Raw genomic sequence first — 14,153 nt, forward strand, 5'->3', positions numbered from 1 at the left:
CATGTCCATGTTGCCCACAGTATTTTTTTCATGTCTCACACATTATTCCCATGAAACAGAATGTGAGAATGCATGTGCTCTTTTGGGGCAAAATTAAAGCTTTGTTTTTCACCAACACAGGGAATGGAATATTTTCTATCACCAAATATCTCAGCGCTATGTAAACTTTCTTAGTTACCAAAATAACTTAAAGTGGCTGGAAGGTTTATTTTATCTTTCTTTTCCCAGTATACTCTTCCCTTTCCATACGTAGGTGATATAGGTCCCCAGTTCAGTCTCTTGTCTGGACTCTATATGAGGCTGTTGTTTTGGTTCTCACTGCTCTGAAACTACTATCTATAAACATGCTGTGATAAGTTAGTAACAAAAGCACTGAAATTTATTATATGTCTACCAGTGGAACATCAGGGAAAGGCAATAATAACTGGGCAAAGTGCTTCAGAGCTTTAGTGGGAGAATCAAAGCCTCACAAATTCTCTTAAAACATAGGAGGAAATATTTCAAAGCCTTCACTTTATAGAAAAAGCTGCAAAGATTTGTTTCAGCAGTTGTAAAACTGGCAGCGGGACAAGTTTTGCCAGTTTCCTTTTATCCAAAACATTTTTCACAAAGCCTTAAAAAATACTATCTCTGTACATTCCACTACAGTCTTGAGTTCTCATCTCATCGGATTTGTCTATCTCCTTGTCAGCTTACGTCACCTCTATCCAAAAAATACAGTTAGCAAATGTAATGAATAAAATAATGCAAAAAGCATAACCTAGCAACCACTGATTTGGGATGCCATATATTTTTTCATGATAAATAAAACTTCTTTTCAATGGAGTTAGCAGAGCATTCTGTTGGTCATGACTGATAGTACCTGTTAGTGTCACTTGCTTGCTTTCAAAAGCTTTCTCTACAACATCAAAAGTGCAGCAGAGAAAAGAATTTTAGAACTATCTCAAAGTAAAAATTTAAATTTATTTGTATCACTGCGAAATTCACTTAAAATCAAGTATGCTGGGAAGCATTCAGAAGGCCAGCTATGATAAACTAACCAACTGTTACAATGAACTTCACCTATATACAAACGATTATACTGAGCTTGAATCTCCCCTTTCCATATAGCATCAGTATCACACTTAGGTTTTCATTTGAATACAATTTGGCCATGTTCCTTTGCCTATCCAAATTTGATGATGTTTGGATTTCTACCTAATGTCATTAAGGCTACTAAGTGATGTTCATCTGCCAATAGTCTGAAACACAAGAATCAGATGAGAAGATCCTAGGTGAAGGAAAACTGAATGTTCTTAAACCCAAATTTAAATCATGGCAATCAATTTTGGAATCCGTTCTTTCTCATAATATAAATATTATATTAGACTTGATGTTTTTTTAGAAAGCACCAGTAATAACCCTCTTCTCTCCGTGTTTGAGATTTCCAAGGGAGCAATGACACTGTTGTTCTCTCAGGGCTCAAACATATGCCAAGAGCTCAAACAAGTGCTGTTCTCTCAAGGCTCAAACAAGAAAAAACGTTGGATGATATTATGGTAACAACATTAAGGAAAGGCTGGGATAATCAGCTGAACTTGCTTGATACTGGAAGTACAGCCAGTGAAAATTGCATTCATTTTGAAACAGCAAGCGCATCTATGCCTTAAAGCTTTTGATATACAACCCTAAGAATTAATTGGCAGTTCAGTAATCTTTGCCTTTCTCTGCATTTTAAGGGACATCAGCATCCACCCCACACCTAGTGGCACTCTGATCAGCACTCACAGAATAGAAGATTGTTCACTGGAGCCATGCTCTTCTAAACACCGCAAATCAGAGCACGGTATTTTTCTCTGCACATAGCTCACACTTGCAGAATCTAACAGCTAACCTTTTCCACTGATTACTTAGATCTGCTCTTGGAATAAATCAAGCATATTCCTGAGAAGGAATGCTAGGAATGTACAGCTGGAGGAGAAGATACCCACAGAGCAGTTTGCCTCGCCGCAACTCTGTGGTAGATGCGTACCTATGCGTACCTGCCAGCATCAAGAGTAGCACTAATTAGAAATAATCCTACCAGCTGAGCCTAAATGACACTACCAGGAATCCCATGGGCTTTTCAGTCTGTCCTTTCTTCCTTACTTCATAGAAATAGAATCTGCTCCAGGACAGAGATCAGATCTTTTCATATGACCATTTTTAATTCAGTTGCTCAAGTGACAATGAAAAAACAGATATCATTTGGGTCAAAGTGGGGGCTTTTAGACCCCTCATGAGAAACACAGAGCCAGAAGCAACCCACAGCAAGCTGATGAGCTAGAGGTGAGCTGAGCTGTGCCCTCCCAGCCAGAAAGTACCAGGATAAAACTGACTTTTATGAGTTCAGATTAACTTTGTCTTATCTCCTTTCTTCTACAGGCTGCTCTTCCCTCTCTTACATGTTTGAACTTCTGCTTATTAGCATATTAGGTCAACCCCCCTCATTACAACTTGTGCTATGTGATATTTCTGATTTTCATCTTTTTTGCTCAACTTCTCCTCATCTACTGGAGCCACGAATAGTAATTTTTTCCCCAGATGTTTGTCCTTTGATCATGCCAGAGTTGACTATAAACATTATGCCAAATTGGGCTTCCCCAGTTCTATATAAATGTTTACTGTGTGTTCAGAGGTGCAGGGAAAACAACAATCAGCTCTTACTGTTGGAGTCACTAACAGTTTTTATTCCCTCACTTCTTTTACGTTAGGAATATTAAACTTAATACATCTGCAGTCTCGATGATGAGAACAGTAGCGCATAAGAGGTTAAGTGACCAGATCATTTCCTGGTACATAAATTCCATGAGTGTATTGTTGACCCTAATACTGATTTTTTTTTATACTTGCATTGGAAGCAGAGGGAGGGATTATTTGCTATTTGCTGTGGAAACCATTTGAAATTTGATCTGTAGGCTAACCTAATTACAGTGCTAATGATAATCAGACGAGATGTCTGGACTGATGGCTAAAGCCTGCTGTGAACTTAAACCTCAGCGAACTTAATTTTAGCCAGCTACAGCAACAAGGATTGTATACTCTATTTTGCACAGTAGGTAATTGAATTTTATATACATATGAACATATATCATAGAATCACAGAATCATTTGAGTTGGAAGGGACCCTTAAAGGTCATCCAATCCAATTCTGTTGCAGTGAACAATCAGGTACTCAGAGCCCCCCAGCCTGATCTTGACAGAGATGTAAACATTCTTCTGCAATATGTTGCATACAACTAAATTTCTCTTCTGCTAATAAATGATTCTGCTAAATAAAAAAATCCATGGTCTCTGGATGGCTGATATCAGATCCTGGTTGCAGCACGTAATAAGGAGTCTTTGCCCTTGAATGAGAGCCTAAGTGACACCAGCATCAAAGCAGTGCTGTCATAGCATGTCTCCACGATGAGGGAGTTGTTACCAAGTTTTGCCTGACCTCATCATGCAGACTTCATCTTGGGAATCTATCACATGCATTCTGGTATTGATAAATCAAGCACACAACTCATTTCCAAAACGTGTGCCCCTGCTGGATGCATTTCTCTGCATTAGCCTTTCACTCAGAATTCACAGGGAGTGGTGCCTTCAGGCTCCGAAAGGAGGGGGAAGCAGGAAGAGCTCTAAGATTAAATTTTTCATTTAGTTTTGGTAGAATAAAATCAATGTCAAAATATTATGCTTTTGATGAGTATATTTAACTGTACGGTCATTAATCTGAGTTAAAAAGCTCATCACTTACAGTAAATATATACATATATTTCAAGATCCAATACATAAATGAGATAGAACTTTTAATATAATTTATACTTCTACATTAATGAAATGTGTCTTCTGGAAAAAAAACAAAAACAAAACAAATAAACCACCATGTCGTAAGTGAATCTGTTTAAAAAAGTTTTGTATGTAAAAAATTTCCCCTCAGAGTGTAACCTAAAGGGGCTACAAGGCGCTGCAGCAGCTGGGCTGCGCTCAGGCTGGTGCCAGACAGGAAACGCAGTGGTTTTGGAGCTGAATCAGAGCCAGCACAGAAAGGAGGACTGTGAAGATGGGGCAGATCAATTAACCATCATGCATAGGCACACAGCAGCTCCTAGCATAACAGCATGGTCAGTGCAAATAACACTTTCCTTGGATGAGTAAACAGGGGAATATCAGGTTGAAATAGGAGACAGATGACACCTGTAATTAGGACTCACTGGGGATGACAGTGTTTAATTCCAACACGGAAAGTGTTGATGAATCACAGTTCCGGAGGAGAGGCACAGTTATTATTCAAGATTTGGAAAAAATGTATAACAGTGAGAAACTCGAGAGTATAACCTGTTTTGTTCAACAAGAAAAAGGATTAAGGGTTATTTGAATAGAACCTAGAATTCTCTCTGCTTGGAACACAAACTGTAATACAAATCTCAGAAACTGCCAAACAAAATTTAGCATCTGGGAAATGAAGAACTGGAATAGGCGCATTCCGATCAGACACAGAAGTTCTCTTTATAGCTGTAACTGTATTAAGTTAGAAGAACCTGCCAATGTTTGTGCTGAATTTTCCATCGCTGGAAATGCCTAAATCCTACCTATGTTTTGTTTTACGTACAAGGTTGCACGGACTGAATGAGCACTACAGTCTCTTCTGATATCAAATAAGAAAAATAATTAGATACTATCCCAAAATTCATTCTCTCTTTCCAAATCTGCCCACCCTTCATGAATAAAAAGAAAGGTCCATCATGACATACAGAATCACAGAATGGCCCGGGTTGGAAAAGACCTCAAGGATCATGAACCTCCAACTGTCCTGCCACATGAAGGACCACCAACCTCCACGGTTAATGCTAGACCAGCTGCCCAGGGCTCCATCTAACCTGGCCATGAACACCTCCAGGGATGGGGCACCCATAACTCTCTGGGCAGCCTGTTCCAGCATCTCACTATTCTCACAGTAAAGAACTACAATACAGGACTTCAGAAATAAAACATTTTAAAAGCACGAATTAAGTGTTTGATCCTATATTTTCAAAAGCACAGGTTTCTACATGTATAATTAGGGGAGAGTGCAAACCAAGCTTCCGAGAAGTCAAAATAGCTCCCCGATTGCATGAGGCTTGCAGCCTTGAGACCAGTTCTACGTGGTTCTGGTAGCAGCTGTTTTTCTTACTGCTCTGAAATGTTTTCATTCCAAACTTAATAGTACATTGAGAGAGTCCCAGGATGCCACCGTGCAGAGCAAGAGCTGTCTCACTCTTCTCTTGGACACCAGATAAATAGACTGAATGAGGGGCTATATTTAATCCATTTCAAACATCCAAATGAAATATGCTTATTTGCTTCTCATGCGGGCTAGTACGTATTTCATTTAAGGATGAGCCTAATGGAAACAGCAAGTGATTTGTTACCGTCTTCAGTGAAAGTCAGGACTATACTTACAGTGCAGATGGGAACATAAAGCTTTCTGAGAAGAACATCCAGCAAACTGAATCATTTCATCTTCTGAACATAATAGACCTCCACATTTACACGTGCGCTTTCTGAACAAATTACATCTCACAGCTACTTGGGCTTTGCTCTTATTTCTACTGTTTAAGGTCTTCAAAGTTTTAAGTATTTTATTTTTAAAACTTTAGACCATTAACTTCCTTTGTAGTTGCTGCTACCACGGTAAAAAAAATGCATTGTGTTTGCTTTCGTAGGTGAATGCACATTATTCTCTTAAGCTCACTCACCACTATGAGCTAAATAACAGTTTATTTTACTAAGATTGTGCTTTTATCGGAACTAAGACAGGAATTCAGGCTAGCTGAACAGTTAATCCTGCCTCAGCATTCCATCAGGAATCAAACCACCATCAACACAGTTAAAGTTCTGCCCATGCAATAACAACCATCTAACCAAACAGAATTCTACAGCACACTTACCCAGTTTTTGCAAAACTTGCCCAATATCTTAACATGGACCGGCTCAAGATTTCTTCAGCTTTGGTGTAATTAACTCTTCTTTCTAAAGGCAATCCGAACACAAATTCAATCTCATAACCGTGCATTACTCCCATCCACTCTGGCCAAGGGAGTTTTGAGGATCGATGTTCAAAGAAGTAAAAGAACACGTTGTTCCCTACTTCTGCAATTTTTTTGGCAAACTCCATCACAGGACATATTATATGGTAGTCCCCAATAACGTCATCCATGGCATCGCGGTAATGTTCTGGTTTTTGCTCATTTTCCCAATCCGTGTACTGAAAAATGATAGATTCTATAGCAAGTTGGCTTGCTTGTGGAAAGGACAGAGTTAAAGCTACTTCAAATTGTGTTTTATTGATCAAACTATCACTGTCCTTGCTGAAGCCAGGGACTCCATATACTAGAAAACTCGTTCCTTCATCTTTGTTAACACCAACCAAAATCTGTGTTTGCTTGAAAATGCCATTCTCAACCAATGTTTCTGGCATGTCCACTAAAAAATCACCATCCACAGTTGGACAAAAATAAATGTGTAAAAGAGAGAAATAATTTACTACATAAACTTCATTCTCCAATATGTCCTTGGGGTCCTGGTCTTGGAGGCAAAGAATTAGCTCTGTCTCATCGCTGGTGGGACACTGGAGTTGTTTAGCTAAAGCTACTGTTCTCCTTCTGGCTTCAGACGCTGGAACTGCAGTCCAGGGGGCATTTGCAGACCCACTTTGCATGATGGCTCTTGTGAATAATGGATGGCTTTTAGGAGAAAGGATATGGTAGCTGACAGAAGCTGAGCCAGCGCTCTCTCCGAATATAGTCACACTTTTTGGGTTGCCTCCAAAAGATGCTATGTTTTCCTGAACCCACTGAAGTGCCAATCTTTGATCAAATAAACCTGCATTTCCAGGAACTTCCTTGTTTCCTGGCAAAGCCAAAAATCCTAACGCACCAGTTCTGTAGTTCATGGAAACTACAATGACTCTTTCTACTCTGGCTAGAAACTTGCCATCATAGACAGGTAGGGAAGTTGACCCAGTCTCAAATGCACCCCCATATATCCAAACCATGACAGTTGCATTCTTGGGCTTGGGAGAAGGAATCCATACATTAAGGTATAAACAGTCTTCACTTAAGTTAGTTTTTGGATTCCACATCTCTGTTCCAGGAAACCCAGGGTAAGTTGTATCTATAAGCTGGTAACAGGAGTTCGCGTGTTTAGTGGCATTCCAGATACCTGGCCACGACTCGAAAGGCTCTGGTTTTTGAAATCTCAGTCTACCAACAGGTGGTTTTCCATAAGGTATCCCAAGGAAGGCTGTCACAGTCCCTCCCAGTACCTGCAGGTTCGTTCCTCTTACTCTGCCTTGCTTGGTTGTAATAATATTGTCTTCAGGCACTACCTTCCTGATGAACATATACAGGAGAAGAAGCCACATGAGAAATCTGGCACAGATGCTCATCCCATTTGCCCAAAACATGATGCCTGAAAGACAGGAAAAAAGAAATTCAGGATTATCATTTCCATGTATTAACACCAGAGCCAAAACTGTTCATTCAAAAAGGATGCAGATCATCCCAAGAGAACTTAAATTAAGATGGTGCTTCTGCACAAAGCTCAAACAGTCTTTAACCATACCTTGTTGTCAGTCTTGTTGTAAAAGCTATGTTCAGGATTTAATGCTTTGTTCTGTAGCACTGTACTACTTTGTTGCTAAAAATACACAGAAGTAAGGAAGTTGGACCAGAGAATCAAGGAATGGTCATAGATCATATGTTTACAAGCCACCAGCAATCTCACACTGTCTGCAACAGGTGACTTCACTACTTGCATTTCCACCAGCACAAATAGCGGAACATCTTACAGTCTGTGATACAGAAAGCTGTGCCCAGTGAACCATTCTTGTGCTAGGAGCTTCTTTAGCAACTTGAACACTCAGATCAACAAGGGCAGCTAATAGACATCACTAGCCACAGACTTTTCCCACACGTAAACATGCATTCTGTGAACCCTGGGGGGAGGGGAAGAGGAGGGAGGGAAGAGGCTAGAAAGCAAGTTTTAATCCAAGGATTTCCAAATCTATCTAAGCTTTGAACCATGTCCACATCACAGCACATGCCTGGGCTGAAGCAAACCATCAGGACGGCATTGCTGTGAACTCCAAGCAGCCCTGGGTGGTCTCACTGCCTTACCCATGTATCTTCAGAGCTGAAGCAAGTGAAGTGTGAAAAGGGCCTCTGAACAGAGTGCCAGCTCATGAGCTCGTCTGGGTGACTGCACAGAGAGGTACACTAAGACCTTAATGAAATATCTTTTGCAAGATCTTATTTCCCTAAAGCAACTTAACCAGGTTCTTAACCAGGTTCATAACCATCATAATCATGACAAGTAATATATTTTTATGAGTTAAAATTAACATAGAAAAAAAAAAAAGTTTTCGTTTGTTTGTTTTGTTTATTTTAATTTACACTATTGGGGCTTCATAGTTTAAGTATGGCCTGGTCTTTTCTCCCTAAGAACTAAGTAATAGCTAACATTATATTAAAGCAAAGGATATAGATATTATGTATCCTGTTTAAGCAGATTAGTAGTCCTATATACAACAACCTTTCCAAACACTCTTACAAACACCCAGCTTCATCCTCTCAAAGTCAGAAAACTAGCATTTACATAAACCAATTTCTATATCTTACATATTTGAAAACATTCAACAAAGCTTTTCTCTATTTTTTCCTTATTGCCCTGTTGTACATAGCCTACTCTGTCCAGCCAGTTTAAACAGGCCATTCTTTGTTAATGAGAAGCACTTGTGCCCTTAAAAGGAATGTGGCTAATTTCTGTGGAAAGTACAGCTTTGTGCTTAAGACGAGCTCCTTTCCCTTGTTTGCATATTGCTAGAAATAAACTAAGAAAATAAAATAAAAAAGGAACAATTTGTGCAACAATGTTCCTGACTTTGAGATAGCATTAAACATATGGATGAGAACCTTCAGGATCAATATTTATACTATTAATCAAGACAGGTAAGCAATAGGCAAACTTGAGAAAAATGAACTGCATGTTCTGTCTTTTTATTTGAAAAAAAAAAAAAAAAAAAAAAAGGGTGGTGAAAAGGGATAATAAACCTTAAGCTTTGGTCTAACAAATCCACCCAGCCTTAATCTTGGTGTGTAGGAATCTGTCCTCTTGTATGCCAAACCTCCATCAGGACTCATGTGGGGCAGCAGCCCCTACAACACTCCAACAGCTTGCAGAGCTGCCCTCACTGGTGCTAGTCTTTTTTCGTCCATTCATTCCCACAACAAAATCTTCTAAGAGCTGGATTAGAAAAAGTATGTAAGGATTAGGGTAGGGCTAAGCTCTTTGCCCCCCACCTCACAATCAACTCAGTAATAGTAGGAAGTGTGCATCAACTACAGAGCACTGTAAGGTGGGAAAAGTAATTAGGTCTACCAGTTCATTGACACTTTCTCCTCATCACATATTTATTTCTAATGCATTGACCCCAAGACTGAGAGACAGCAGCAAACTGGAAATGGTAAAAGGTTTCAGTGTCATTACCAAGAAAACAAATGGCAGTAAGAAAAAATAAGAGATGTTAAAGGTCCCAAGGCTTTTAATGTCTACATTGTAATTAAAGTTAACTCCCTTCTGCCCTCTCCAGTAAATTAAAAAAAAGAATGGGACAGGAATATAACACTGTAGTAGCACTGCAAAACACATAAGTGTAACTTTCGATCCCAAAGGCAGGAATTTTAGACGAGAAAAGAATTAAAGATTCAGTTCTGCACCACCATCCCAATGATCTCTGCAATAGCATAGGTAGAAAAGTATGAAGCAGATCAAGATTAAAAAATGCAGGAGTTTCGTACTGCTGAATGAAAGAGTTTGCCTGCTCTCATGTTTCTCTATACCGACAAAAGTAACAAGGGCAGCTTATTATGACACCTTCAGTGTATGACTAATATTACACTTAGTAAGGTTTCTTACGCTGCATTCAAACAAACCCAAAGTAAAGTTGAATTTACACTGAGAAACGTTACATGAGGAAAAACAAATATCACTTATTACTACTTAAGTAAAACAGCAGCAGAGTGCTTCAGCTCATCAACCTCAGCCGAGAAGAGATATATCATATAATGCATTTGCATACACTAAAAAGCCAGTTTTGTGGTAGTTTTCTCCAGCTAAAGTTAAATAGAACATGCTTTTATATTCTTATTCCACAGGGGAATAACATTTATTTCAATAATTGTTTCTTCTCCCTGCAAATCTTTACCCAGCCACAAAAATAAAATAAAAAAAAAAAAAAAAGAAAGAAAAAGAAAAAGAAAAATACTACATAAAATAGTAAAGTCACTATTTAAATAGAAAAGATGGCTGAATTAATAAGTGATTTCTGGCACATTTTAATTTACTCAGCCCAGGATCCCTTAAATAACACCGAGGTCTGATCCACGCGCCTGCTTACTCGTTCCATTTGCAGAGCAAAGCGAGTTTTCCCAAGAGAGCAACAAATGGGCAGAGCAGAGCGTTTTAAAAGATCACAATTCCCATGCAAATCAAGCGGAACCGTAAATTACCCCTGGCAGACAGAGACGTGGAAACAGAGAATCACTTACCTCACTTCTATTACAAGAACTACAAAGTTTTAAAGGTTCGGGGTCTTTGAATACTTCAGGGAAAACGCAGTGTGCAGCTGCTGCTCTAAGCCCGTAAATTGGACAGTACTGACATTATAATCAACTGTTTCTGACACAAAGCTCGCGAGAGTTGGCAGCAGCAACTTGATCTGCAGGCAGCATTCCCTGTTAGCCGACATCTGCTCCAAGGCACATGGTACCGCTGGAGAAACGCTACAAAGGGAAACTCTTTTGGGGGAAAAATCAGCCATCCACTTCTATAGGAAAGGGAAGAGGCAATGATTTGATTTTTAGCACAGAGCAACGCTTTGATAATCCGGGAAGATCAACAGATTTATGAACACAGTCAAACCCTGCCTTTCTTTCCTTCATCGTGCATAGAATGCTGCCCATGCCTCTCAATTTTTTTTTTTTTTTTGCTGTTGTACAGCTCAATGTTAACACAATGTGAAAGTACTTCAAGTTTTTGTTTTCGCTGTAGCATAAGTCACTATTTTTGGTTATAAGGCAACTGTTGGCAGATAAAAGAGGAGTGTCTGCTGTGCAGACATGTCAACAGCTGGCAAGCATCACTGGCATTACTTGACTCACGGCCATCTGAGGGCTACAGCTGAAATTTGCTCTGCCTTGTCCTGGCTTCATGGTGAAGAACTGCACCCAGATGGCATCACACAGTGCCTTCAGTCTCCTCTTAGGGTTAAAATTAGAAATCATCCCTCTGCTTACTCAGTGTGATGCCCTCCTTTCACCTGGGTCTGTTAAGTACTGTTTCCGTCAGAATGCGTGGCTGGGGGTGCCAAGCCAGTGTAAGTGCCAGAGCTGTCAGGGCTGCTGCACAGACCAGGCCAGGTGGCAGGGACCTGTGGTGCTTGTGACTTGCTCCGTCTCCAGCTGGGAGCAGGACCTGTGGTGCTGCCTGACAGCATGGAGTTGATTCCTGAGAGATTATGTCAATTGCAGATGTTTTGAACTACTGAAGAAGGCAGAACAGAGAAGAGGAACGGAGGAGATAAACTGTATAAACCACCTTCATAAAATGTCTTATCAAACTCACGCCCCTGAGCTAACACATGAAATCATCCCTTGGTGTTGGGGCTCCTGAGCAGATGTACTCTCTAATGTCTCTCTAAAATAAAAATACCCACTTTTCCACTTTTCAAGGTTTGCTTCCAGTTAGAGCTCAAAACACTTACTTTCCCTCTGCTTAATAATCAAACTACAGCTCTGTTTCAATTACACAAAAGCAATATTTGGCAATGCGTAGAACAGAAATAAAGCAGAAATAAAATGTATGAAGTTTATAGACCTTGACATGGAGACTGTAAATGACTTTTTTTTTTTTTTTTTTTTTTTTTTTTAAAGCTAGCACATGAAATAGTGTTTTAATACAGGAAAGCTCAAGAAAGCACTGTCAAATGGTTTATTCTGATAGCTTTATGGTCTACTTTCAGGATCACATATCTGATAGGTAAATTGCAGGGACATATTTGTGGGAGAGAATACATCCCTGATTATAAACCTCCAAATTTTTAGTGTGGAAGCATCCAACACAATTGCTAGCTTGAAATTCAGAACTCTTAGCCAGGATCTTGGTCACAATTACATAAATAACAAACCAGGATTAATTTGGAGCCAATTTCAGAGGCAACCCCAGGTGATTAAAATAGTTTAAGGGCAGTTTCCTGAATGAAGCAATATGTTTTGCCATCTGAATTAAGGCAGTTCCACATGTTCTCTGACATGCACTGACTTTCTCTAATACCTGATTCAGGAACACTGCCAGGTGACACACAGAAGAATGAATCAAAAGCCCCAAATCGTACAAGAGACCACTTAAATGAGTTATTTCTAGTGCTTAAGACAAACAGTTGTATTCTCAGTGGCAGAACAGTAGCAGTAGACTAAAATACACCCCTGAGAAGGTGACCTCATGGCAAGCGAGTATTCAGGCTGGTTTTGGGGCAGTAGGAAATGCTGTCATTTCCACCTTGGCATTACCCGGCTGCCATCAACCAAAACAGACTGTGCACATCATTATAATTCTTGACTACTCTACTGTAGTCCAGTGTTAGACCATACTTAAGAAAAGTAAGCCCTCTTTTATGATTTCTCCTCTAATTAGAAAAATTAACATATAAATTAAAGTTCCACCACCGTGAGAGTGAGAGGAAACACTTATTTTAGTTATTACTGAGCTTACTAAAAATACCTGACTGAGAATTACAGATTAAATACACTTAACACCTTTGGTAATTCTTTGGACATTTCCCCCAGTTTTCCTTTGGGAGAATGAAATAAAAAGAAGCACACAACCAAATATATATAGAGAGAGAGAGAAAGAGAAAGATAGATAAATGGACAGTGTTCTATATATAAATAGAGATATATATTTATATATATAGATATATATATGTATAATAAAAACACACATAAAAATATAGATATACACCAGTAATTTCACATGTCTACAGCTATCAAACTACCTATCTATCCATCAGACTATATTTTGAGGTCATGGAAACCTTTATTTAAGGCAAGGTTCTCAACAAAATCTCCATCAAATATAAGAACTCAACACATACCTATAATACAGATCTCCCACTGATGCAGGAATTTTGGCAGGAGAGGTCCCATTTGGAAAGAGATTTATTTCAGATACTCCCAATGGAAAGCACACCTCTCTCCCAGGATGACCTCTGGGCTTTCAAGGTCTGTTCAGATGAGAAGGGTCCCCTTGGTCCCCTTCTCTGGATTTGACCCTTCTGAGCCACCTGCAGCCTCAGAAAGAGCACCTGGGCTCCCATGGGAATAGCTGGGCTGAAAAGCTTTGCAAATATCACTTCAAAGTAAAGGCAATCACATGTGAAGTGCGTGATAGTACATGAAGTAGGAAACATTCTTGTTTTCTTAATTGCTAAGAAGAAAATCAAAAGAAAATTTATGCCTATCCTAGATGAAAAAAAAAGAGAGGAGTTTTTTATTTAAATTCCAGCTTTGGTAAGCTCCCTTGGGGCCTCAGTTATCTCCAGTCCCAAGCTGGGTTTTCCCACAGAGCAGCTGGGTGACCTTGGCTTGCACTTCTGAGAAAACTGGTACGGCCTCAGAAAAAGCTGTGAAGAAAACAAACTCAAACTGCACAAGATAAGAAAGGTGAAACTGCAGATTTGAACAGTTAGCAGCTCAAAAACTCAAGGGGGAAAAGACAGAAGCCGAAAGCTATGAAACCTTCAGGTGAAAAAATAGATGACAGGTGCTCAGTGGCAGCAAGGATCCACTACTGCTCAAGCTTTAAACCTTCTATTCATATTACATGACTGCGCATATGAAGATATAAACCTTTGTTTTTAAATTGAGTTTATTGTGCTTGCAAAGCATCTCTGCACAGTAGTTGTCCATACACAATGACTCTGAGATGGAACATCACCTGATTAGGTGCTGCACAACTCTGTGTATATGTTGATGTGAAACACTGACACAATGAAGAAGCCTGTTGAGATTGCGTGTTACTAGGGGTGATTGCAGCTGTCTCCAAACCCACAT

At 39.5% G+C, this 14,153-nt stretch overlaps 1 protein-coding gene across 7 annotated transcripts in view; it reads right to left on the minus strand.

Moving 5' to 3' along the window:
* Positions 1-14,153, minus strand: part of BCHE (butyrylcholinesterase) — an 88,891-nt gene that overhangs the window by 21,390 nt on the left and 53,348 nt on the right. For 6 of the 7 annotated variants that reach the window (XM_042820987.1, XM_042820991.1, XM_042820989.1 and 3 more), the window contains one exon: positions 5,934-7,455. In XM_042820987.1, the coding sequence (XP_042676921.1) occupies positions 5,934-7,455 (1,522 nt within the window). Of the gene's footprint in view, positions 1-5,933; positions 7,456-10,592; positions 10,706-14,153 lie in introns of those variants that run through there. The other variant, XM_042820992.1, reaches the window with a different exon arrangement.

The sequence above is a fragment of the Centrocercus urophasianus genome, unplaced genomic scaffold (assembly GCF_019232065.1).
Source record: "Centrocercus urophasianus isolate 14NV4802_14NV808 unplaced genomic scaffold, USGS_Curo_1.0 seq_19, whole genome shotgun sequence".
NCBI classification, from domain to species: Eukaryota; Metazoa; Chordata; class Aves; order Galliformes; family Phasianidae; genus Centrocercus; species Centrocercus urophasianus.